The sequence below is a fragment of the Embiotoca jacksoni genome, unplaced genomic scaffold, assembly GCF_022577435.1.
Source record: "Embiotoca jacksoni isolate LCO1_2020_lvr unplaced genomic scaffold, fEmbJac1.0.p SCAF_10, whole genome shotgun sequence".
Lineage (NCBI taxonomy): Eukaryota > Metazoa > Chordata > Actinopteri > Embiotocidae > Embiotoca > Embiotoca jacksoni.
This window is the reverse complement of record NW_027185230.1, coordinates 14151032-14176641: the sequence shown is the minus strand read 5'-3', so window position 1 is coordinate 14176641 and position 25610 is coordinate 14151032. Positions and strand designations below refer to the sequence as shown.

Sequence of the window (25610 nt, the reverse complement as noted above, 5' to 3'; positions counted from 1 at the left end):
GCGGGCTTGTAATAGGTTTAGCTCTGCGATTTCTCTCAGCGACAGTGAAAACGTGAGGCTGGGGCTTTATGTCTGTTTTGTTCCCCCCCCCCCCTCCACCCCCCCCTCCCTCCCTGCCAGCGTGATGAAGCTGAATGGGAAATTTTAACAGTAAAATAAGAAACAGTCAGTATGCGTCATCTCGCAATTTAAATCAAAAGAGCTCGCGGTAATTGCTTGAGTGTCGGGCAAGTCCAAGGGCGTGGAGATGTTATTACTGCTTTGTATCTCTTGACAGTTGAGGATTAATAAGCTTTTAATATCTTAAATGCCACCATTTGGTGGACTGCTGAACTTTAGTGTGCCAGCAGTTCCTTTTATTCCAAATGACAGGATGGTAAAATGCAGTAAAAGTGAACTTTGTGTTGAGATAATCAAACCTGAAAAGCCCGGAACATATATATATATATATATATATATTTTTTTTTTTAACAGAGAAATAGTTTCTTGGAAATTCTGCGTTTTTTTTGCCGATCGGGCTGACCTTTACTTTCCAAGTCAAATTCTTGACACCAACATCTACATGCAGGTAGTGGTATGAAGCGATATCAACGGCTCTGAATCGGCCATTCATCCGACAGGCTTGGGAGTCTGAATTTTCATGAATTAAAAGCTACATCCTGTTATGACCTGTCAATACGTTTGTCATTTTAGGGGCGTTTAGTCCAGTCGGGGACAGATTTAGCTTAAAAGGCTTCGTCCTTTAATGCCGGGATCAGACTTCATGATATGATTGTCGTTCGTCGTGGTAACCATGTCAGATTAGGGAATCGGGGCGACATAAATTCTTAACGCGTCTTTGCCGGAAGTCTGGCAACGCTACAAGTATGAGAAACACGGCAGCCCGGCAACGGGGATGCACTGAGCAGCAATGGGAGATTACAAAGATAGAATTTACCCGCCTTAAAAAATAAAAGGACATATAAACATTTGATCTGTACAATATCCAACATCTCAACGCAGTGACGAGAGCTTGATGGAATTTAGTCCGATATCGCGGCAAAACCTGTGATACACCCGTCGGTCTACCAGAAGATCCCGTGCCAGTGGTACATTTTAGGTCCGGGCGTGCGCGGTCGAAGAAGAAGGTCACGTGACGACGGTCACGTGGCAAAGCATAAAAGCGGTGAAGTCCCGGTAGGATGGTTCGATCCCCGAACGTTCACCCGCAAGACCGCGGTAGCAATCCGTGAGAAAGCAGCACAGACTTCTTTTAAAGAAAACTTCTCTTAACTCTATAAACAAGCAGTTATTTTCCCAAACCTATCAGTGTAGTTTTGACCCGCTACACTTAAGGCAACTTTCTCTTCACGCCTTAGGCGAGGCAGGCGGTGGCTTGACAGGTGTGTTCCAGGTTTTCGATGCAATACCCGTTTTGCCGGCCAGTCAGCTCACGCAAGCTCAACCTCGGTTGCTCGTGACGCAACGCCGGCAGCGCGACGTGAACGAGCGCTCGGCGCTGTGTGACGTCGGCCTTCTTCGTACCGCGCGTCGCCGGTTTTTGAGACGTTTGACTTCTTAACTGCGCGTCCGCGAATGACGTCGCGTTGTCAGCTGGCGCCGTTTGTCGGCTTCGGCAGCGGTCCGACAGGCCGAGTTTTCAAGGCTGCGTAACTCAACCTTCAAACATACAAAAGGGGCCATAGAGACAAATGCCTAGGAGTCGTTTGCAAGGGTGAATTATGTAATGTGAAGATGGGGGGCGGGGGGTAGGGGGCGAGAGGGGGGCTACAATCCGTGACAGCCTGTCATAGAAAAAAATTAAGTTAACTGCGGCGCTGTGCCACATTTTTTTTTTTGCAAAGCCTCTTGTTGGCACGTACACACTGGCTCTCTATCGCTGATAAGTGGTTGTGTCCCTGGGTGGGGGGGGGGGGGGGGGGGGGGGACGATGCACCTTACGGCTGGCCCGAGCAAGGTCAAACCTCTCACTGTGTCCGTCCTTAACTCCCAGAAGTGCTGCTGCAGTGGTCGTGGCATTTAGAGGGCAAGGTATGCACGAGGTAATTAGTCCACTGCACCTTTTTTTTTTTTTTTTTTTTTTAAATCTGGACGTAAACAAGACATCGAGTGCAGGAAAAAAAAAAAAAAAAAAGAGAGAGAGAGCCAGCGTGCAAAATGATGAAATGAAATGCAACTGTCAAAGTTCACAGGCGTGTGCATATGTGGTGATACTGTGGGGGGGAGGGGGGGGGTGGAGGAAAAAGAGGGAGTGCTGCCATGTCTCTTGATGCGCCAATCACTGCTTAAAGATGCAAATGTATTCATCTCCTGAGTGACAGCTCGTCGTGTCAAACGCTGCGAGACCTTCCGCCGAACATGTTTCTCTCTCTCTCTCTCTCTCTCTCTCGTTGTGTTTCTTTTTTCTTTTCTGTCTGTCTCCCAAATCCTATCTCCAAAACTCTTTCTGGGGAACAAAGCAAGCTTGTGTTGGCCAAGCACTCCGGAGTGGAAATAGAAGCAATCATTTATTCATCGATTGAAACATCAGAGGACTAAGAGGCAGCGGGACGGAGTGCGGGGGACGGCGTGGGGGGGGGGGGACGGGGCAACAAAAGAGCGGGAAAAGATAGGGATCCCGTTTGAAGGATGATAGACAGACAGAGAGAGAGAAGAAAGGAAGAAAAGAGGTTTTGGTAAGTGGTAAGTGAAATGGAGTGCAGATCAGAGAAGGAGAAGGAAATTGTCGAGCGGACAGAAAAGTGGATCTTTTTTTTTTTTTTTTGCTTTCACAAAGAAGACGTTCCGGCGGACGGCTAAAAGACGCGTCAAGGGCGCCGTGACGAACACAATCCTTGTCATTTTTAAAAAGACACGCTGAGGGATATAAACGCCGCCGACCGTGACCGTGTGAGGTATCATGTAGGTTTAAAAACAAAAAAAAACAAAAAAAAAAAACAACAACCTTAAAGGAAGCCTGTGACATCGGGCGAAGCGACAGCGCCCGGCTAACAATAGCAGCACCCCCGGGTGCACCGAGCTGAGCAACAGCACGTCTTATTGCTTACGAATTAAACTTTTCGCTTTTAAGAGGGGAACATTTTTTTTGTGTTTTTTTTTTTGTTTTCATTCACAAGGTTGCACATCGGCTCGATTTACGAATGACGCCGACGGGGGAACCGGAAATGCTCTTTGTTTTTAGGTTGGTTCCCCCCCCCCCCCACAATGCAACAGAAGAACCGATCGCGCTGCGCGATCTTAATGATGGGTAACCCCGAAAGGCAGGAAATAAGAGCGTTAGTTTTTGTCGTAGAAGTGATCTGTCACTTTTTTTTTTTTTTTAAAGGCAACAATCCCAGCGTCAGATTTCTCTGTTTTATTGACACGAATCATTAACTATCTCATCTCAAGATACAACACATGTCAAAGCGCAAAAAGAGTGAAAAGCTTTTGTCCTCGGCAAGGGTATACATTTAAACAGCATTATCCTTCGCTAGCAGTGTGTGTGTGGGGGGGGAGGAGGGGAGAGAGATAGAGAGGGGGGAGAGGGGGGGAGTACATGACATGAGACAGGATTATCCTTTAGAAAAACCTCTCCGTACTACAGGCGCATGATGCGAATTGAAGATGAGGGGACGGCCAGGTTTCCCCAGCACAACGATACTTGATACATTCTGTTGTTTTGTTGTCGTCGTCGTTGTTGTTTTTTTTCCTTCTTCTTCTTCTTCTTCTTCTTCTTCTTCGTTCTTCAGAACGACGTGAGCTCGGTGAGATTCCTCCCACGCGGTCCAAATAAACAAACACAGAGGCAAAAGCGGTGCCGACAGTTACAGCGATACGAGAACGTTTTAAATGAAATCCAAAGGGTTGCAAAAAAAAAAAAGAAAAAAAGAAACGGGGACATAATAAATAAAAAACAAAAAAAAATAGAAAGAAGCAGGAAAAAATAAAAAGAAGTAAATGTCCTTTTCGAATCCCGCAGGTATTCCACCTCGCCCCCCTTTCCCCTCCCTCCCACCAAACCTCACCCTCCCACCCCCATATTTTTTTTTTTTCATAGTATACAGCAAAAGACATTCAGAAGAGCAGACCAGAGTGATAGAAAACACTCATGCAAAGAAAGCCTTTTTTTCGCACAGAGTCACCGACACAGGGAAATCCTCTCAAACAACAGCGCTGTCAACAGTCAGTGCCTTCAGGTTCTTCTTTTTTTTGTTTTGTTTGTTTGTTTGTTTGTTTGTTTGTTTGTTTGTTTGTTTTTCGTGGATGTTGTCATTGTTTTTTTTTTTTTTCTGTTTCTCTACAGACTTTTTGATTTGCTACCGTACTCGATAAAAACGATATGACAGACACCGCCTCCGTTAGGCTCGCAAGTCTTCTGATGAGACGGACCTCCCGCCTTTTTTTTTTTTTTTGTGTGTTTTTTTACCTTCTTTTTTTTTTTCTTTTCACGTTTCGTCCGCGGTACTCTTGGGGAATCCGACAGTTTATTTTGACGACAGTCTTCGTTTCGGGATCCCGACCCCCGTCCCCCCCCCCCCCCCCCCGTCCCGTCCCGTCGACCGAAATAAAATTCCGGCTGGGAGGATTTCTGCAGAAGAGGCGGAGCTGCAGGAATGAGCTTAGGTTGATACTCCGTTATATAAAAAAAAGGCGTGATGTTGTGGTGTTTGTTTGTCTTGTTGTTGTTTGTTTTTTTTGTTTTTTTTTGGCATCTGTTCTTATTCTTTTTAAATCTGATATATGTTCTACTTTTACAATCATTTTTCTATACGGCAAACAATTAAAGAGTTTCATTCCAAAATAAAATACCTTTTAACAAAATGATGGCAGCTAGTAAAATAAAGTCTACGAAGAGTAACTATGAAAAACCTTTATTTACAAAACAGTTCTGTTTTTCTAACAATCATCGTTGATTTTGTGATATAAACCGATATAGCATTTTTTTTTTTTTGCTATAATAAATATATCACATTTTGGAATGAAACCCTTCAATTTAATTATTATTATTATTATTTTTTTTATGCACATTCAATCCTCTTTGCATTCACTGTTGCTGCAGTCTCTCAGAAGGTATTTGATACTATAAATAGAATGGTCTCGCCGTAAGAGTCTTTTCTTTCGCAGATATATTTTCGTATATAGTTGAGATTTCTACACGTACAATATGTATTTGATGTATTTTTAATCCGTCGCCGTGGTTACAGTTCCTCCGAGCGGATGACGTGGAATAGCGTGACGTTGTAAAGGACCTGGTGGCCGTTGTTCCAAGCGTAGAGGGCGCGGTCCCGCGGGTTGTAGTCCAGCATGGAGATGTGCGAGTACTTGTTCTGGAAGGCGATGTCGATGTACTCGTAGGTGGAGGAGTTGGTGGAGTAGGCGTAGTAGACCTTGGTGCCTCCCGAGTAGCCGTTGGTGACGTAGAGCGTGCCGCAGATCATGAAGGACTCGCCGGCGCTCCTCTTGGGGTGGTTGGTGGTCCAGCTCTTGACGATCTGCAGGGTGTTGGGGTTCAGCTTGCTCAGGACGATGTTCCCGGCGTTCTGGTTGGTGGCGTAGACCGCCCACAGGCCCCCCTCGTCCACCATCAGGTCGATGTCGGAGTGGCCGCCCCAGGCGTAGTGGTACGCGTTGTTGAAGCCGGCGTAGTCCAGCTGCCGGGACTTGCTGATGGAGGAGGTGCGGAAGTCGAACTTGATGATGACGTGGCTCTGGAACTTGTTGAAGTAGATGGAGCCGTTGTAGACCACCTGGCCCGTCCCGGACCACGGGTGGGGCAGCCGGTGGGACGTGAAGTTGTCCGACGTCATGAAGTCCTGCATGGACTTGTACTCCCGCACGAAGCGGTTGTTGTGGTAACCGTCCATGTACCAGACCTGGAAGTCCGGGGTGGCAAGAAGAATTAGAATTAGAGGAAGAAGAATTAAGACTCGGCGGTGCTTCGGAGGCGAGAATCCCCCTATCGTCGCCGTTGGACCGTGCAATAAATCAAATCACGCCGTCGACAAGCATCCCAATTAAGTTAGCGCCCTTTCTGTTGAATACAAACAGTCGGTGGTGACGAGCCGCGGGGGGCGCCACGTCGTTCGAGATTAAAAAAAAAAAGAAGATTTAAAAAAAAAAAAAAGCCCGTCTCGGCTGCTTCGACCCGGCTTCCTGTGGCCCCCGCCGGAGGCTCGAGAGTACTTCCTCTGTCTCGGCGGGACAGGTACACCTGAAGCCCCCCCCCATCACCTGCCTCCGTAACGCTGCCGGGATTGACTTAAAAAATGATTCACATCAAGGAAGCGGGGTCTCCCCGGGGGACCCAAAAAACAAAAACAAAAAAAAAAAAAAACCTAAGATGAGGAAGGAAAAGCGAAAGATAAAACGAAGCGGAGCGAATCTGTCTGCTCCCGTCAGTTTCGCTCAATTCTTCCGTTTCTGCCCCTTTGACAACCGCAGCAACGTCTTTCATGTGTCGTCTTCAAAACGTATTAGTTTCACACACACACAAAAAAAAAATGTGTTGCCTTACAGTATGCTAAATATAATCTGAGTCAGCAGTGAGCTTCAACCGTTGCTGATGAGACGTTTTTACTATCCGAACATCATGCAGCCGGTGTCGGAGCGGCTGGCTTTCGGGAGGCTAACCGCGGCTGTAAACTGACGCAGCTGCTGTCCCACGTTCTTTACGCTTTTATCCGCCTTTTTTAAAAAAATTTTTTTTACTCCCGTGGGACATTGAGGGATCTGTCCCTTATTAATGTGTCTCATAAAAACCTGAGCAGACAGCACGGTCACACTTAAAAGACAAATAAACTCTCCCGGTTTCCCACTTTTTCCCCCTTTCCTTCTCCACCGAGCAGCTTCCTATTAAAACCATATAGATTTATCATATATATATACATATATGCTTTTTTTATTTTAACGTGTCTCAGTGATGAAGGCAGACCTGAGCCAATCAGATGCAACACGCTGTCCTTGCGCGTCCTGACGGGACTCGGCCTCCTCTACGACCAAGGTCAGCTTCAACTTCAGGGTCACGCAAACTAGTTGCATCGCAGATCTTTCGATTCTCATTTCCCCTCTGAATGAGAGTAGCGGCGAAAAGGGTGCAAGAGGATTCATTTCCTCCTCCGGTGTGTGCCCGTCAAACAGAATAGCATTGCATAAACCCCCGAGTCGACATATTCAAATTACTGCTTTTGTTCGACCGACGGTTAAAAAGCCTGAAAATATTCAGTGGTTAAAGACGAAGAAGAAGAAGAAGAAGAAGAAGAAGAAATTTACATTTTTCTGTATCTCAACTCATCGTTGCAGCGAGCGAGAGGTTCAAGTTACTTCCGTTTTGAAATGAAGAGCTCTCCGGTTTCACGCCGCGTCCGACCGTATTATCAACACTTTTTTTTTTTTTTTACTACTACTTTGTACTACTTTCACTACTTTTGAAACTACTGTTTCCTGCCATCTTAAGAGCGCGATCCACCAACAATGCGCTTGACCGCACCGCAAAAAACCGATCCATCCGCGGGTGGCCCGTCTGCGATTTAAAACAAAACAAAACAAAACAAAAAAAAAATCAAAGAAACTTTTTTATGCGAGTTGCAGTCTGATCTTTACTGCTGACTGACGATCCGGTGCCGCGTGACTGGGTTGCGGAGGTACGTACCCGAGTGTCCCCTTCGGGCGCCAGGGGGTCGGTCATCCAGGAGCCAAACCTGGACCCGGACGTCTTGATGGTGATGGGGTCGCTGATGCCCGTCAGTTTGCCGCACGCTGCAGGGAGAAGAAGCGAGATAGGAACATCTCCAGCTACACCCGACTCAAAATCGACTGCAAAAAAAGGATTCACTTTTATTTACTTTAAACGAATTGGCCTGACGGATGAGGTGTGGAGAGGGTGGGGGAGTGGGTCCGGCTTGTTTGCAACGTCCCCGGCCTTTCTCTTTTCTCTTTTTTTTTTTTTTGCACCGTACCAAAAGGTGCTTATTATTCAGTTCGCACGTGCCTGTTTCACTCTCTCTGTGGACGTGAGGAAGTGGGAAAGGACGGGGGGAGCCCGCTGGACTCGGCTCCCGCCGCGCTTACTCGTAAGCCGCTGTCGTGTTAATTAGATTTGAGCGAGGCGTTAATGTGAATTTGACTGACTAAAAAAAAAAAAAAAAAAACCAGCGGCGGTCTCCGTCCGTCTCCGTGCCGACCGAGGAGCCGATCGGGCGAACGTTCCCCGGGACGGGCGCGGACACGATTTGAAGTGGAAATTCGATTTGAAGTAGGCTTTTTTTTTTTTTTGGGGGGGGGGGGGGGGGGTGGGGGTGGGTAAGGGGTTTTCCATCTTTCTCCGCGAAGCGGTACGCCGAAACATACCCCGTCGTGCCTTTTACCGTTGTGAAGTACTACCGAGTCCGTGTGGGCGTCGCGCCTCGGCAGACGAACGCGCGGTCACACCAGCCGCGCCGACTATTTCCCGGCGGGCCGCGGGATTAGAGGCCGCGTTTGACACGGTTGGCCGTTGATTTCTTTCTTTCTTTTCCCTCTTATCGTGTCCTTTCCATGACGCTACTGTGGCGGGCTGCGGGGGGGGGGGGGGGGGGGGGGGGGGGGGGGGGGGGAGGAGGAGGAGGAGGAAGGGGGGCAAAACCCGGCTGATGGAGCCGCATTTCTGAAGATTCACCACAAGGGTCTTAATCCCCTTTTGGCCTGAATTTGGACGGGCTGAATCCCGAGTGGGGTGGGGGGAAGGGTGGGGGGGGGAGGCGAATGGGGAAGTAGAGCTGAAATAAAAAAAAATTTAAAAAACCATCCGCCCTGAGACAGAAATGTGAGGATTTAGAAATAGATTAAAAGCTTCCGGACAAAACAACGATATTGTCAGAGAGTTTTGGTTGTTTCGCATTTTGACATTTGTTTGTTTTAACGTTTACATCCGAGCTCTTCTCTTCAGCGGCGTTTTCAGTTCAAACAGTTTCGGGGGATTCCCTGAAAGGAACTGAGCGCTAGGGGGAGTTCCCCCGAGAACTACCTGCGTATCTTTAAGGGCTCCTTTTTTTTTGTTTGTTTTTGTTTTTGTTTTCCTCTCTGTTTGTATTCGGGGTTTGGCAACATCACGTCTGTACTCTTCCGTACAACAACAACAACAGCGTCTTTTCCGAGGTTAACGATCAAGGGATAGTTTGGACGGTTCTCGGTTCCTGCAGTTCGGACGATGAGATCGGGGTTCCTTCCTCCCGCAGGTTCCTGTCGTTTTGAAGCGGGCAGCGAGTTTCGGAGCGTTCAACTGATCCCGATTCAAAATCAATATAACGCAGAAAGACGTCTCAAAACACATTATTGGTTTTTATGATTCACGCTTCGTGTTCCTTGATAAAATATCGACGCTCGCGGGTCGGTGACGCGACTGTTGATCTGGTGTCCGATCTGTTTTGGGTTCTTTGATTTTGACGCAGCGTTTTAAGATCCGCCCGGTTCCGTCGGAGGTTTCTTCCCGTTAAAAGGGGAGTTTTTCCTTCCGTCCGTTGAAGGTTTTTCTCCCTTTTAACGGGGATTTTTTTTTTTTTTTGTCCCCCGCCCATTAAATAAACGGGTGTTGTGATTTGGCGCTACGTGTATTATATTAAATTTAAATTGAATTGGAAGATCTGGGAGCGGTGCACGCTGCTGCGTTTCTCTGTTATGTAATTATTACCTCTGGGGATTATGGGCATCGGCCAAAACTATAAAAATTAACATCTGCAGTAAGTTGTAATAACTAATTATTCTGAAGACGAAAGGAGAAAAGAAAAGTAAATTAAAGAGAGAGGACGAGGCGACGAGGCGATTTTGCTCTCTGCCGATGAAGAGCGACGGTGAGCGCCGAGGCGGCCGGGCAGCCGCTGGGTTTCTTTGTGCCGGAGTGACCTCCCCGCTCCGTTCGTCGGCGTCGCGGTGTGAAGGAGCCCAATTTGCCCCGGAGCTCTTCTGTGCCTTCCGCACTGCCGGGGTGATTTATTTATTTATTTATTTATTTGATTATTGCCGCCAGCAAGCTGGCGTGTCCTCTTGATCGATGACCGTTGCGTCCCCCCGCGGCCGTCGGGCTGTTTAAGTGTCTCCCGGCACAAAAAACGGCTTGAAGGACAACTCTGCGGGGACCCTCGTCTCTCTCTCTCTCTCTCTCTCGCTTTTCCCCGCTCGTTTTTTTTTTGTCGTCTTCATAATCACCGAAATAAAAAATAACAATAAATCACAGTCCGCCCAGCCGGCTCTCCAAAATGAAACCGTCGCAACCGATTCGCCGGTTTCTCCCCTCGTCGTCTCGCACTCTGCGGCGTGAACGACTCGGGAAGCGGGGACGCGGCGGGGACGCGGCGGGGACGCGGCGACGCGGCAGCATGGAAGTGTCCCGGCTGGCTTAACGCGTCTCAGTCGCCGTCTGCGCGGGCGTGCTTCTGTTTGGCACCGCGGGCCGCGACAAGAGGCGTGAAGACGCCGAGGCAGCGGCTGAAAAGCAAAGCCGGAGACGCCGGCGCGAGGAAGGCCGGAGACGCAGCAGCTCCGCGGGAATAAGCGCGTCGCTTTGTCCGTCTGTCGGTGATCTTCACTTTGCCTTCTCGACCTAAAACACCATCAGATATTCACACGAGCCGTAAAAGTAGATGAAGACGTTCTGATCAAACCGCTGCGATAAACGCCGACATGCTTAATCATTCGTTTGTGATCTGGTAATATCGGTGGGTGGCAAAAGCGCGTGAACCTTCGTCGTCGGCGTCCGGTTCGAGACCCGCTTGCAGCCGAACCGCGACCGAATGTTTCCGGTAACTTGTCGGTCAGTCCCGCGACGTCGGCTTCGGGGACTTCACGTTTCAGCCTCGTCGAGCCGCGAGGCGTTTTTTTTTTTGTCCCGACGGGCCTCGAGGAAGGCTCGTCCTTCGCGATCTTCGCCGGACGGCCGTGTTCTTTCCTCCGCCTTCGCCGCGGACGCGCGGCTGGTCGTTCGGCGTTTTCCCCGACGAAACGCGCCGGCGGAGAAGTTCCCCTTCGACCTGGCGGACCCCGGGGGAGCGTAACGGCGGTCTCGGAATTGACCTAAATTTGTTAGGCGATGTGTCTGACCGTGGATTTTGGCGGAGTCCGAACTCGTTTTTAGAAAACCTTTTTCCCCCCGCGTGCGTCGATGACTCTTTTTCTGCGACGTTCCCCTTCGTTCTCACCAAATACGTTGCGAAGCTCAGACTCTGATAGATCCCTCTTCTTTAAACAACACGGGGAACCCGCCCGGACCCGATTACCGGACCTCTTGACGCCCGACTCCAATTTCACCTTCGAATGAGCTGCTGATCCCGGCGGTACACCTGCTTTTGCCACTCACAGATATGTAATATCGGTTCATGTTACTCGTTAAAATTCAAATAAAAAACAACCCTAATATTTTTTTTCCCCATGTTTAACTGGGTTCTCTTTATCACATTTAGCAGCGCATCTACAAACATCCAGCGATGTTTCATAATTTACGCAGACATGTCGAAATTTCTGAAGGGTTCGCGAAATTGAGAGGATTTAAAGAAGATTACTGTCTCCGTGTAATGCTGCAACATAATACACTTCATTTGTGGCAAAAACAGCAGTTGTTTCATGTTTTTCTTTTAGTCTTTGAGTGTTAAGGCATTTTTTTTTTTTTTTTCCCACAACAGTGTGAACTGTGGAACCATAAAAAAAAAAAAAACACCTCGTAGTTTACCATCTGTTTGATCACGTAAAGTCAGTTTTGGGGGATTCTGCAATAAGTTGGTTGATATTTCTACACAAAAAACAAGTTGTAAAAGGTGGAAAAAGTGGCACTTTTCCCCCAAAATTTGAGGAACCGGATCCCCGGAAAATGCTTGTTTTATCGATTCATAAATGACAAAAAGGTGTTTTCTGTCATTCGATCGACGGTTTCAGCACCGGTGCCTTGTTTTTTTTTTTTTTGTGCAGAAAAAAAAAATGTACACAAGTTGCAGAAGAGTAACTGCAGAGCGCGGCCCTCTAACGATATCTGTTATTAGTTCACTTTTAGTAAAAGCAAACCGGTAACAGAGTCTGTCGGAGGGCCCCCCCCCCCCCGCACGTTGAAAAACAGAACCCATAAAGTGTGAAGTGGCGAGGGTGTCATGGTGACGCCGCGGTGCATTACGGCGGTAGGACATCACAGCCACGCGTGATGTCCCCGTCGTGTTCCACGTCATGTGAAATGTGCCTGACTGGTCATGGCAGTCTTTGGAAAACAAAAAAACAAAAAGTCGGTGAGGGTGTTTGTGCGTGCACGTGTTGGAAGCAAAGTGTGTGCCAACAACTTTCTGTTCCTACCTAATTTTTGCATGCATGCTCGCAGTCTCTCCTCAAGATTTGACACTCTGTTGTGGAGCTCCTCGTAGTCATAGGCCCCCATCTCCTCCTGAAGTTCGCTTAGAACTGACGTCAGATTCTGGACCTCCTCCTTAAACTGCAATACCAATTTGGCATCGGCTTTGTACTCCTCCAACACCGGTATCAACGGTCTAAGCTCCTCCATTTTCGCTTTTATGGCCTGAAAGGATTAGAATAAGCTCGGTTGAGTGTTCATGCGGCGACAAAAAAAAAAAAAAAAAAAAAGGAGACCTTTCCCCGCCCCCCCCGCCGCCCCCCCTCCCCACCGCCCCTGTCCATAAAAGAAAAGAAGAAGGGGAAAAAAAAAAAAAAAAAAAACACCTGTCTGAACCTGACTACTCTGTCTCTTGCCTGCCTCTTCCCTGATGTGACGACCCCGTCTGTTTCGTGTTCGTGTTTATGTGCGAGCAGCTGTTGTTTTGGTTTTTTTTTTTTTTTTTGTTGTTGTTTTTTTTTTGGTCTGTGCAGGTGTGTCTGAGTAAACAAACCCGTTAAAAAAAAAAAAAAAAAAAAATTCTCCACCCGCTGGACGAGCAGAGCAGGTGGCTCCGTCCCCGGCAGTGACCAAGCCAGTTTTTTTTTTTTTTTTTTTTTTTTTTTTTTAAATAAAAGCAAGCCCTCGGTACACGGACAACAATTTGGGAAAGCTCTTTATTGGTCATCATCGTTTAAAATGCAACATCGTATTAAGGGTTACATGCTTTTACATGTCACACACAACAAAGTGTCTCGAATTTTACTTCTATAGTTTTACGTATAGATTTGTTGAGTAACCAAATATGCATAGACAAAAGCCAAAGTAAAATCAAATGAATAACAGCAATTGATAATAATAATAATAATAAATGTATTTTTACGTTTGAAAAAAGCTTTTAGATGGAAAACTTTGACAGCAGTAACATGCAGGAAGAGATCAGTGGTGGGTTGGTTTGGGAGAAGGGTGGGGTTTCTTAGTCTTAATGGTGCTAAAGGTAAATTAACTGTTTGACGCCCAAAATGCTCTCAGTACTGTGGCCCAGTTCAGGGGAAATCTGGAATTGACCTGCCTCTTCTTCCCTGTGGCTCTCTTTACATGTCTTAAAGTTAGCCCTGCAAGCAAGAAAATGACAAACTGTTGACAGGGGCTCGAGCTTGCTAACCTATCTAGCAGACACACAAACAAACGCACACGCACACACTTAGTATTTGCACTTAAGACACGGTCACAAGGTAAATTGCACGCATGCACCGGATGCGGCGTGGCGGCAGCGTGAGATTCTTTTTGAGAGCATGCGCAAGTGACGGGAATGCGTCGGTGCAGGTGGGATGGCGTGGAAATCGAAGCCGCTTTCGATTCGGGCGCTGAAGATGGGAACAGCGGCGGACCGCAGACAGGGCTGGGTGCTGAACCGCAATACGTTGTTTTGAGTACAAAATAACTCCCAACTTGGAAGTGTTTAAAAGTTGACATTTTACTTCTGTTCAAATTTGTAACATTGTCCACCTTTCTTGGATGAAATAGAGCCGGATTAGATTTTTTTTTTTTTTTTTTTACAAAACTTTTGACAATTCTGCTGGCAAATTTAAGTTAAATGTAGACCTGAAGTTATAAATTACTTGATGGACAGGGGGAAAAAAAAAACAAAAAAAAAAACTGTTTTGATTTAAAATAATTTTCCAAATAAAAATTCCCCCAAATTCCTTGGTCTGAGTTTGGTAATTGTAGAAATTTTCTTTCATAAATTATTTTAAAAATTCATATTTCTAACTTAGGTTGGTCTAACAAGACGAGTTATCTGATGACAAGCTTTGGTACTTTTTACGATTTTCTGACATGTTTTTTTTTTTTTTTTTTTGAAAGTGGTCAGACAATAATTATTATTATAATAGTTGAGACAATAATTAGCATATTAATCAATCATGTAAATAAAAAAATAGTTTCGTAGAAATAAAAGTATATTTTAGTAATCTTTAATTTGCTGTAACAGAGACAGCAAATGAGCACTAGTTAAAAACATTTTTTTAAAATCCACACAATACCCTGCCCTATTTGCGAAAAGTCTGATTTAAAACGGTGTTATTTCTACTTTGCAGTAAACCCACGAGGAAAACTCCTTCGAGGGTTTAGCGTCTTCTAGGTGTTGTCGAGGTAGTGTGTCCAATTGTGTGGATATCTTTGTGCTGACTCAGGGAAACCTCTGAGTGTATACAACATTTCACCATGATGTGGTGGCTGTAATAAACACAAGATATCCGGTTTTTTGTTTTTTACGTCTGAGTTGATTTAGGGTTCCATCAATATCCTACGTGGTTCTCTATCAAGTGAACTGGCGTGAAATAGGGATATGAATTATTGCAGCCGAGCTCATGTGTCCATTTATCCGACCTCTTCAATTATGCATGCGTTATGGATTCCTTTGGTCGGCTGTATGCGGCGCGGTGGTTTAGGCAGCTCTGAAGCCTCTCCGCAGTGGAGACACACAAACACACAACATGGATGTTTTTACAATGAGCTACAGAGCCGATATGGAGGAATGGCGGTCGGGGTCGGTGGGGGTCAAAAAGAAGCGACTCCGTACCTTGTATTGTTTGGCGATGTTCTGCTTGTGGTTCTCCTCCACCTGCTTGAACTTGGTCTCCAGACCGCGGAGCTGAACCTCCATCTTCTCTACGTACTGCAGGTCCCTCTGGGTGCGCTGGTCCAGCACCTGGATGGACTGGGTCATGTTCTGGACCTGTTGGCCACATAAGAGGACACGTTAAGTCAGGTTTATTTCTCACGGTGTAATTAGAACATGAGATGCAGACAGAGAGAGAGAGAGAAAAAAAAAACGCAACAGACTTTCAATATGTTGTTTTGGCTTGGACTTGTTCTCGCAGTGATTCACAAACTCTTGACGTCGTGCCAACTAGTCAGGGGCCTCAGACACATGGTGCAAGTGGCGAGAGCATACTGATAAGACATTTTGTTTTCTCCCAAACAGTTGGGGTCCAGAAAGTCCACAAACTTGGCTCCACGTATTCTGGAGAGATTCCGTTTAAGTCTGTGGATTCTGGCTGCATTTGTGGATCGACTGGCTACCCCCGGCTAAACAATTCTGGATGATCTCTATTTTTTTGGATAGTTCTTCATAAATCTTCGTAACGGTGACGTCACCCGTAGCTTTTTTTTTTTTTTTTTTTTTTTTTAAATCTTATTTTATAATTAATTACAGGATTATTTTTCAAATGTACCGCCAATCCGGAAGAGCGAATTTGGCGAATGACGTGCAGGAAACCTGCGCAAAAGTATTATTGGCTGAGAATTTCAGGAGAGAAATTGAATGGGAGTCTATGGAAACCGGCACTTTTTGGAGCCGACGTCTGGTGGCACTCGGTGGTATTGCAGTTTAAGGCACTTCCGCATCCGCCTAATTCTTCGGCGCCGGGAGCCACGTCCACTTTCATACGCCGTCTACGGTTTTAGCTCCCAGTCGGAGAGAACTGAGCTGGATTTCATCATTAAATATGTATCTTTGGGATATATGCAGCGCAGTGGAAGCTCGCAGAGTCAGTGTATAGCTTCCTCCCATGATGCACCGGGTGTCCGGGGAGCTCATTAGAGCATGATTTGCATTCATGTCCGACGGGCAGAGGGGTGATTTGAAGACCACAAACACGGGTAGGCCCGTACGTGTGCGCTCACGTCTTTGTGTGGGGAAAGGAGTAAAAAAAAAAAAAAAAAAAAAAAAAAAGAGGTGGTTCCTCCGCGTGACTTTGATCACTGAAGTTGACTGAAGAGGAGTTAGCCGATAATTACCTTCTCCAGCAGCTGCCTCAGTTGTTTGGTGCGGGCATCCCGCGAGCACATGGACTGCTGGGGCGCCACCACCGTACAGACACACCTTCCCTCGCTGTCCTGGGCCGAACTGTACACCTGCCACGACTCCTCCGGGTTTGCTGGCAACACCTGAGTACAAAAGGTTTGGGGATTAATAGAGGGGAAAAAAAAAAAAAAAAAGTTGCGCTGGAAGAGAAAACATGAGCGCCAAAGAACAACTAAAAGGACAAAAAAAAAAAAAAAACACTTTTACCACAAAAAAAAAATGCCTCCCAAATGTTTGTCTACGAAAAGGACACCTTTGCTGCCATTTGCCCTCTGAGCGGTTTCTGCTGGCGTGATGCTAAACCTCGATCGTATTTTATCACCTTCTGGACACCGCAAACCGTCAGGCTCCGCCCATTTTGCACTATCATTGTGTGTATTTTAAAGCCACAGGCACACAGGCTGCAATTCAGCCAATGGGAAAACAGCTGAAGCGGCGCCCATTATTCAACGTGTGTGTGTGTGTGTGTGTGTGTGTGTGTGTGTGTGTGTGTGTGTGTTGAAGCTCTGAGTATTAATGTGTGATTTGTATGACGTCAGGATGATCCCCCCCCCCCCATCTTCAAGAGACAAGACACGAGGTGTGTGTGTGTGTGTGTGTGTGTGTGTGGTGGTGGTGAGGAGGGGGGACTTTGAGAAAGATATTCATCACTGCATCAGCGATAAAAAATAAAAAATCACCAGACAGACCTGAGAGGGAGTGACTTCACAAAAATCCCCAAAAGGGGGGGGGGGGGGGGGCAAATCACAGCAGCTGTCAGTCAGCTGCAGTTTTCTAGCAAAAGAAGAAGGATGTGCTGACAAGACAAAAGACGTGGAGCACCTGTCCCCTTTCCGCACCACTCAAGTCCGTACCGCTCTACAGGTCAAAAATAAACGATGCCACAAATCTTCCAAAAAAAACCCAACAACAACAACAACAACAACATAATGACGTGAAACAAAATCTCAGCGAACACCGCTTCCCTTGCGTTGCACGTTGCTTTGTGCCGTTTATTTATATACGGTTGCTTTCCAGATTCGTTGTTCCGATTTCTTCCACTCGACCAGAGCGCTCGCAATTATCACCCTCGGCGCGGAAACGAGCTCTGAATGTGCCAGGAAGCCTGACGGGGGGGGGGGACGCTTCAGGTTTTTTGACACCCCCCCCCCCCCCCTCCACCTGGGCTCCGAGCGGCTTCTTCCTCTTTTCATTCACACAAAAAGACGCGCTCCGCGAAAAAAAAAAAAAAAAAAAAAAAAAACAAGAATGAAGCCCCACGCTGTTTCAGAGAGGGCAAACAAGTCGACGCTTCTTCGTGTAAAATCTCCTAATTTTGAACACCTCGGACCTCGCCGTCAGAAGGAGAAATAACCAACCGGTGCTCCTGTATCGGCGGCGGAAGCAACATCAAACGCACGAGGAAGAATCTCTTGATACCTTTTTCCAAGTCTCTTTTTTTTTTTTATACTTTTGCATGCGCCTGGCGAGCGCGCGCAACTCTTGACAGAATTCCTTCTCTAAATTATGAACCGCTCGAGTGCGCGCGCGCGCGCATGTTTGTATCTTTTTTTGGGGGGTTGTAAATCTTACTGCAACATTCATTCAGACAGAAAAAAAAAACAAAAACAAACAACAACAACTAACTAACTAACTAAACAGCCAACCGGCCGCGGAGAATTTCCCCGTAAACTTACTCCGGTGCTCCGGTCCGGGTACCCTCCCTGCGCCGCCGTCAGCTTGGTGGTGTTGAGCCCCACCAGAGAGGGGAGAGTCTGCGACATCCAGTTGGTGATCATCGCCATGGTGCTGAGCACGACGCCGATCTTCAGCAAAGGCACCGACATCTTTCGCGCTTTTTGCTCGGACTTTTTTTTTTTTTTTAATTAATTTTTTTTTTCTTTTTTTTTTTTTTTTAAATTAAGCCGTCTTCATTCTACAGACTCCGGAGAGAAACAGGGGAGGCGGGGAGTAGTCATGTTGCCCAGAGCAGCTTGCTGTTTCACCCGGGACTCCGGCTCGGCTGGTCTTTTTTTGGACATCTCCAAGGGAAGCACCGGCGGCGGACGCGTTAAGAGAGGGCACCGAGACGAAGGAGGGAAGGTCGAGGACGGACATATATCAAAAAAAATAAAAAACTGCAACACGTTTGATCCAGTGGAAGATGTTAGGGGGAGAAAAAAAACCAAAAAAAAAAAAAAAAACAACCCCGAGAGCAAGTGCTGGGAAACGTCCTCCGGATAGCTCCTGTCTCTCCGCGTAGTCCCGTACACTGCTGCCTCTCTAGCTCACCGTTACTATTTGGTTCACGCCCGACGGTCCGCCTCCTCCTTGCCTGGGTGCGCTCTGTGATTAAGTGCCACTGACTGACTACACGCACACACGCACACGCACACACACACACACAGGCGGCTCCAAGTGGATGTGAAGAGGAAGGAGGAGGTACTACGGATCTATCTATATCGCCAGACGCAGTGATGTCAGCCAGCTTTGGGGTCCGTCCATGCAAATATGCGGGCTCTAGCCTCGAGTCTGCCCGACGCCGACTGTCCCCCCCCCCCCCCCCCCCCCCCCCCCCTGAGGCGGTGACAGTGATCGGTGCGGCTGAGATGATGGCTGACAATGATGCTGAGGGGAATGATTGACAGCAGACAATCACATTTCTTTTCTTTTTTTTTCCTTTTTACTCCACTCCCCACCCCCCACCAAAAAAAAAAAAAAAAAAGGCTCTCTGATCATGCATGGTAAACAGCTTTTGATTTAAAAGAGTCGGGACTGCAGCCCACATGTCAAAAATACACACACGGAAAAGAAAAAGATCTGAGGCAGGATGTCGCATTGCATTGGCAGTGAGGTGGAGGTGGAGGAGCTGGGAACGTGTTTTATTGATGGGATGCTAGATGCCATCAGGTCGGAACAAAAGGGGGGGGGGAGCTTTTAATTTGTGGGACTCTGGCGCCATCTTGTAGCTGATTTTGGCGTTGCTGAAATCAAAAGACTAGGTTTTTTTTTTTAAACGCAAGCAAGATCACAGATACTGTTAAAAAAATATCTATTTAAAAAAAATGAAACGGTTAAAAAGATAATTGATCAATTTAGAGTCATTTAGAGTACATATTTGTTTTATTTTTAAGCACCGTTTATGTGTTTATCAGGACTCAACACGTGCATTTGCATGTGCAGTTATTGATGCATATTTTTGTTTAGCATGACATCTTGCACAGAAAAGGCTGATTTATTTTTTTTCCAAATCTACATATATATAATGTTGAGGGATGACAAATAATGAATTTGTCTAGGACCTAAGTTGCCATCAACAAGTGTAAAGGCCTCATGCTCCAGCCGGTGGGTTAAATTGTAATCCTGCATGATACATGAGGTCCCCAGAATAGGAGACGCTCAGAGTCCTGGGCTATTTCTGTCGGCTCCATAATGCATTTTTCTGGTAAACTGAGTCTGCTCTCACTGCACGTCCATATTTCTCCCGTCTTCCTTTTTCCGTCTCCGTCTCGCTCTCTCCGTGGCCTCACTTCTTCGGGACCTTTGAGGTGAGAGCTCACAGTGTTGAAGGCTTCACAGATTACAGTGACCTGTTAACAGGGGTCAGCTCATCGCAGTGCGCCGCTGTCTGCTGCGGTTTGAGCCTCGTGTTAACAGGGTGCAGTTCAGCACAGCACAGCAGGGGTCTCTAATGGCCCAGCTTTTAAATTGATGGATTTCATGCGTGTGGATCATATTCAGTTTCAAAATACGAGGCCCAAACAAGCACAAGTTTAGGGCCCACCTTTAATGTAGAGATCTCAGTTCATATTCAGTTGAAATTCCATTTTATTTACAGTTAATCCCCAAATCATTCATGCCCATGTCAAATTTTCACGTCTGGTGAATTTGACCAATACTTTACTTCTTGGCTGGAAATGGCATAACCAAGTGAAACAGGATGTTCAGACATTGTGCTATAGAGGTGGTTTTTTTTGTACATTTCTATGAAAAACATCATGTCCATAATGAAAGGCAGCCACACTTGCACAACCATGGGTCTTCAACTCAGATTTTTGGTTTCAGCCATGACTTGCAACGGACTAGAAAACTTCTGCATACAGGGAGAAAAAATCTCTTGACAGCGGGAAGGAAAAATTCCCTTTTAACAGGAAGAAACATCCGGCAGAACCTCAGAGGTGGGCGGCTATTTTCCTCAACCAGTTGGGGTGAGGGGACGGTGCACAACAAGTGTACTTTAAAAAAAAAAAAAGATGGATGATTTAGTGAACTGTCCGACTATTTATGTGGAGTGATTTATAGCCAGATTTGTAAATGAACAGTGTTTCAATAGAATTGCACTACAGCACTGGGATCCAGTAGTAGCTTTATGATTGACTGCAACAACTCTAGACATATAATGTAAGTGCACAATGATCAGGTATGAAGCCTAATACGACAACCTTATATCAAATAAATAAGACCGTGGCAGAGAGGCGTTGCTCAAATCAAATGGCAGCTTTTCAAGAAGGTGGTTTGCGTTGCACACCGATCTGCCACGACATTAATACCACTGACAGGTTGAAGCAAACAGCCCGGTAATAAATCCTCCCTCCATGAGGATTATCATTTTCAGTTCAAACTGAATGAGAGAGCTCTTGATTTACTTTACTGGTCATTTTGGAGACTGTAATTTGAGAGGGGTTCCCAATATTCTATCCACCTTTAAATGGGAGGGGCAAAATATTAGGAATAAACCACAAATGAGTCTGTCAAATGAGCATTTAAATAGATAAACACCTCTCTAAACTGAGCATTATAATCCTTATGAAGGGTGGATTTATTGCTCGGTCGTTGTATTATAATTCATGCTTCGCCTGTTAGTGGTTTTAACGTTGTGGCTGATTGGTGTGGGTATAAGATCCAAATTCTGATTTAAGGTGTAGGTGAACGGTGATCAAACAAGCCGGCACATCCTACAATGTCATAACAACTACAAAAATTATGCTATATAATACCAAAAAAAAAAACAACCCTGAAAACTTGGGCCTCAGAAATGACAAACAAACATCCAAAATTTGAACATTAAACTGCGTAAAAGTGGTTATTTCTGACCGGACTACTGTGCGGTGGTGAACAGATGTTTGCGGTAGGCTAACCACATTGTCACATTCAGTATCCAGTGTAATAAGAGTTCATAAAGCAGAAGCAGCAGCAGCAAAAAAAAAAAAAAAAAAAAAAAAAAAATCACATTTCCAGCCTGCAAGTGCACTACAAAAAAATGCACCATACCTCCACCTACTCTTCTTCTGCTCGCTCTCTCTCTCTCTCTCACTCTCTCTCTCTCTCTCCCCCTCTTGCCTCGTAGCTCAGCCAGCCATGTACTGAATAATAAATAGCTTCAACCCCAGCTGCCAATCACACCACGCATATTGCAATTCAGCTCAACTCCATCTCAGTTTCTCACATAAAAATCAGATTTTTTTTTTTTTTTTTTTTTTTTTTTTTAAGGTTTCATAGATGAAATAAATCGCAACTGTTTTGAAATGTTCCTGCACTGGAGCTTAGTTTAGTTCAGCGGTGGATAAAGTGGACGTAGTTGTAAAAGTCCACGCGTTATTACAAGAAGTGCATCTGTAATCATGCGCGCGCTCAAACGCAATCGAGCGCAGGTGTTTTCCTGTGATTTATTATCTCATTTTTGTTTTGTTTTGTTTTTTGCAGGATTCGTAGGTTGCGCGGTGTCAGAGTGGCGTGAGTGGGGGCGGGGGAGGGAGGGGGGGGGGGCTTACAGCACCACGCCATCTGTTTCGTCAGGTGTCGGCGAGATGCTTTAAGGATGTGGGGGCCCCCGCCGCCACCGGGGAGCCGCCAGGTGAGGAACAGATGCCGCTTCTGGCTGCTTTGCTATTCTTCTCCGTGTGAGCGGCCGGTGCGGTCGCCAAAAAAAAAATAAATAAATAAAAAAAAAATCCTCCAGTGGAAAGATGAATGTGGGCTGAATCAGGACTCTAATCAGGCGTCTTCGGCCCAGATGTTGAGGAAAAACCGCCCCAACGCTCCCCTCTGAAAGTGTGCGAGGCTTCTGAAGCGAAGGTCTGCTCTAACGTGGTCGTTAAGAGGGGCGCTGCCGCTCGGCAACCGCAGGTCCAGGCCACGCTTCGCCAGGGTGGCTTTGCTTTTCTTTTCTTTCTGATGAGTAATCCGGCACTAAAAAGCTTCTCTCTCTCTCTCTCTTATCTTTCCCGTGTCTAGGTACACCTCTCACTTTTTTTTTTTTTTTCTCCCCTCTATCTGCCTTCAAAACATGGAGGTGAGATGCGGAGAGGGGGCCCCGGCTCTCCCGACATCGAAATGTACTCTGGGTTTCTGCAGCAAAGGGGGCCGGTATAAATAGAGCATGTCAGCGTGTCGTGTCTTCCCGCTCTCGCGGAAGGCAGCAGACAAGGCATCAGGTGGACTGATATCGACTTACCTTTCAAGCAGATGACACACACACTCTCGGGCCGTTTCTGTCCCTGTAACGTGGGCCCTGACCTGCACGACTCGAACGAAAAAAAAACCCAAGTAAGAGCAGCTCTCCTCTTCCTCCTCCTCCTCCTCCTCCTCCTCCCTCCTTCCGTCAGACTGATGGCTTCCATCAATCTGTGCAAAGCCCCATTGTTCAATTGGTGTCAGCATTTTTCTGCAGCTGCGCTCTCCACTGTATGTCCACTTCACATTTGCAAGGCCGCGCAACATCGGAAACTTCCTGCCTCCGTGGAAAACAGATCACACAGCAGTGAGAGCCGCGAGGTTACCGGCTTTGACGATCAAATTACAAATCGGATCCCACGTGAACGTTTAAAAAAAACAAAACGGAGCCGGTGCTGAAAACGCTTTTGTCTCGCGGCGTGCTGACAGTCCTCGTGAATTCATTTGGGAATCAATCGCCGCCATATTTCTGTCCCGGCGATATTACTGGACGCCAATGTTGTTCCGAACACGTTGTTGTTGTTTTTTTAATCGAGGCCAGCGGCAGCCTATACCTCCAACACATCTCACGGAGTCTGTCGCTTGGCGTACAAATACACTGGGAGCACATATTCATTTATTGATAGTTCCCCCAGCGCCACATCTGATTTTTGTTGTTGTTGTTGTTGTCGTAGTTGTCGTCGTTGTCGTCTTCTCCAATTACCGACCACAATTGGATTCACACAACAGTGTGAACAGTCCATGAAATATGACTTTGTGCTTCAGCAAGGGCAGTTAAATCATAAAATTCTTCAGTTCGGCATGTGGCAAGTCCTGGCAGTAAATAAACACACCCACTACAGACACGCGCACACACACACACACACACACACACACACACACACACACTCCCCCCCCCCCGCCCCTCCATGATAGCCCAATGTTTGTGACCATTTATAAAGGCAACAGTTGAATGCCACTGCAACACGTCGCGCTGCAAATGGTAGGATAGCAGGAAGTAGGTGAACAACATGCATCTTTCTCGGCCGGCGTTGTTCCTGTTGTTATTTACTTACTGAGCTGAGCTTGCTTTACATTGTTGGACTGAATGTTCTCTCCACACAGGCACCGGCACCCGTGGTCACTGAGCATGCTCACAAGCACCTTCTCTCTCCGAGACACTGCGTTTGATTGTGGAGCTCTGATTTACACCACTAAAGAGCAAGCAGCCTCATCACTCCATAATAATGGCCCTCCTTTTTTTTTCTCTCTTTTTTTTATACACAGAGGAAAGCTACAGGCAACGTATTGTACCGGAGCAGCGCTGCAGTTGATTAATCGGACCATTTGCTAATGAGGAAATTGACCGATCATGCCATCTTTTCTCTTCTCTCTCTCTCCCCCCCCCCTCCCCACTCCCTCCCTCCCACCCCTACCCTGTATCTGGTTGTCAGCCCCGGCGGTGGGGATGCTGGAATAAGGAGGGGGTGGGGGGATGGAGAGAGAGAGAGAGAGAGAGATCTATCCGCGCCCGTCAAGCACAATGTATTCACATCATGTAATCCCAGCCGTTAATCTGTTTAAACGGGGGTGGGGGTAGAGGGGCTAATTCACCGGGGCTCTTTAAAAAAAAAAAACGAGGTAACCGGGTAATCTCTCACCGGGATCTGGAGCCAATTAACCGCTAGCTTTTTTTTTTTTTTTTTTTTTTTTTCCTCTCTCTCTCTCTCTCTCTCTTTCTCTCTCCCTCTCTCTCTCTCTCTCTTCTTCTTCTTCTTCTTCTGGGAAAATGGCGTTATAAAAAAAAACAAAAAAACAAACAAACAAAAAAACAACAACAAAAAAAGACACCTACTTGGGTGAGTTCTGTGCCCATGAAGATGAGGAGAATCAGAGTCAGGAGCTTGTTCGCAGGCTGCATGTCTTTGCCTCCGGTGTGTGTGAGGACCAGCGGTCTCACATGCAGATCGAGTCCCTTTGCGTCCCCCCCCTGCACGGCAGTCCTTCCCTCTCGGCTCTCTTCTTCTTCTTCTTCCTCTTCTTCTTCTTTTGCGCTTCGATTCTTCTTCTTCTTCTTTGATTATTATTCTGATGATCACTGTTATTTGTTGTTTTGTTGTTATTGTTGTTGTTGTTTTTTTTTGTTTTTTTTTTAAATATATATATCCCTCAGCAGCCCACGAGCAGAAAGCGACAAATCGGTTTCGCGGAATCGTCTCTGTGCATATTCATTTCATATCGGGAGCCTGGATCTGTCGCTGCTTGCCTCTCCTCCGCCTCCTCCTCTCCGGTCGTAGCCGCACTTATGTGTCGCTGCGACGGGCTGTGGTGAGCATCGGGGCTCCGAGACGTCGCGAACACTTTCGTATACGCGGCTGCACGCCGTCACTCCGGTATTGCCAAAAGTTTACCTCCCCGCCTCGAGCCGCCGTATAAAGCTCTCGGTGGAAAAAGGAGAGTGACGGCGCTCATGGTGCTGAAAGCGGAAGTTGCATTGCGGAGAGAGGGAGATTTAAACTGGCAGGCAGAGAGGGAGGGGAAGGGAGGGGAAGGGAGGGAGGGGGGGGAGGAGGGGGGTAAAACCATCTACTGCAACAACATAAATCAATGTTTATTCTTTATAGGATTTTTATGAGCTACAAAATATTGATTTACAGAGCACCATTAGTCCTCTAAACCCTTTATTGTCTTCACCAAGAAAAAACAACAACAATGAAAAACAAATATATTTTTGTTGTTTCAGCCATAACAACCATACATTTAAAAAAAACATTTTTTTTTTAACAGATTCCACGGTTTTATATATATATATATATATATATATATATATATATATATATATATATATATATATATATATATATATATGTATGTCTCTGGCAAATGGTTGAGTAGTCACTTTACAGTCAAAATGTAAATACATTTTGGCACACAAATATCAAAACAAATTTTTTTTTTTTTTTAACCCAGACTTTGTTCGTCCGCGGTGGTGCTACAGCACAAATGTTT

The 25610-nt window shown here is 46.3% G+C and overlaps 1 protein-coding gene across 2 annotated transcripts; it reads right to left on the bottom strand.

Moving 5' to 3' along the window:
- Positions 1 to 4211: 4211 nt before the first annotated feature.
- olfm1b (olfactomedin 1b) lies at positions 4212 to 25092 on the bottom strand. 2 transcript variants are annotated; one of them, XM_069168642.1, is made up of 6 exons: positions 24457 to 25092; positions 16124 to 16273; positions 14904 to 15059; positions 12286 to 12505; positions 7631 to 7737; positions 4212 to 5855 (listed from the first exon to the last, which is right to left on the bottom strand). In XM_069168642.1, the coding sequence occupies exons 1-6, from the start codon at positions 24520 to 24522 to the stop codon at positions 5181 to 5183; spliced, it is 1374 nt and encodes a 457-aa protein (XP_069024743.1). In that variant the 5' UTR covers positions 24523 to 25092; the 3' UTR covers positions 4212 to 5180. The 2 variants fall into 2 exon arrangements, with proteins under 2 accessions (XP_069024743.1, XP_069024736.1); XM_069168635.1 differs by lacking the exon at positions 24457 to 25092 and adding an exon at positions 17867 to 18596.
- Positions 25093 to 25610: the final 518 nt, after the last annotated feature.

Coding starts and splice junctions, on each gene's coding strand:
- olfm1b (XM_069168635.1), bottom strand. CDS start 18,016: ATGTCGGTGCCTTTGCTGAAGATCGGCGTCGTGCTCAGCACCATGGCG. Junction 12,506..14,903: donor ACATCGCCAAACAATACAAG/GTACGGAGTCGC, acceptor TAATCCTTTCAG/GCCATAAAAGCGAAAATGGA. Junction 5,856..7,630: donor CGCCCGAAGGGGACACTCGG/GTACGTACCTCC, acceptor CCGGACTTCCAG/GTCTGGTACATGGACGGTTA.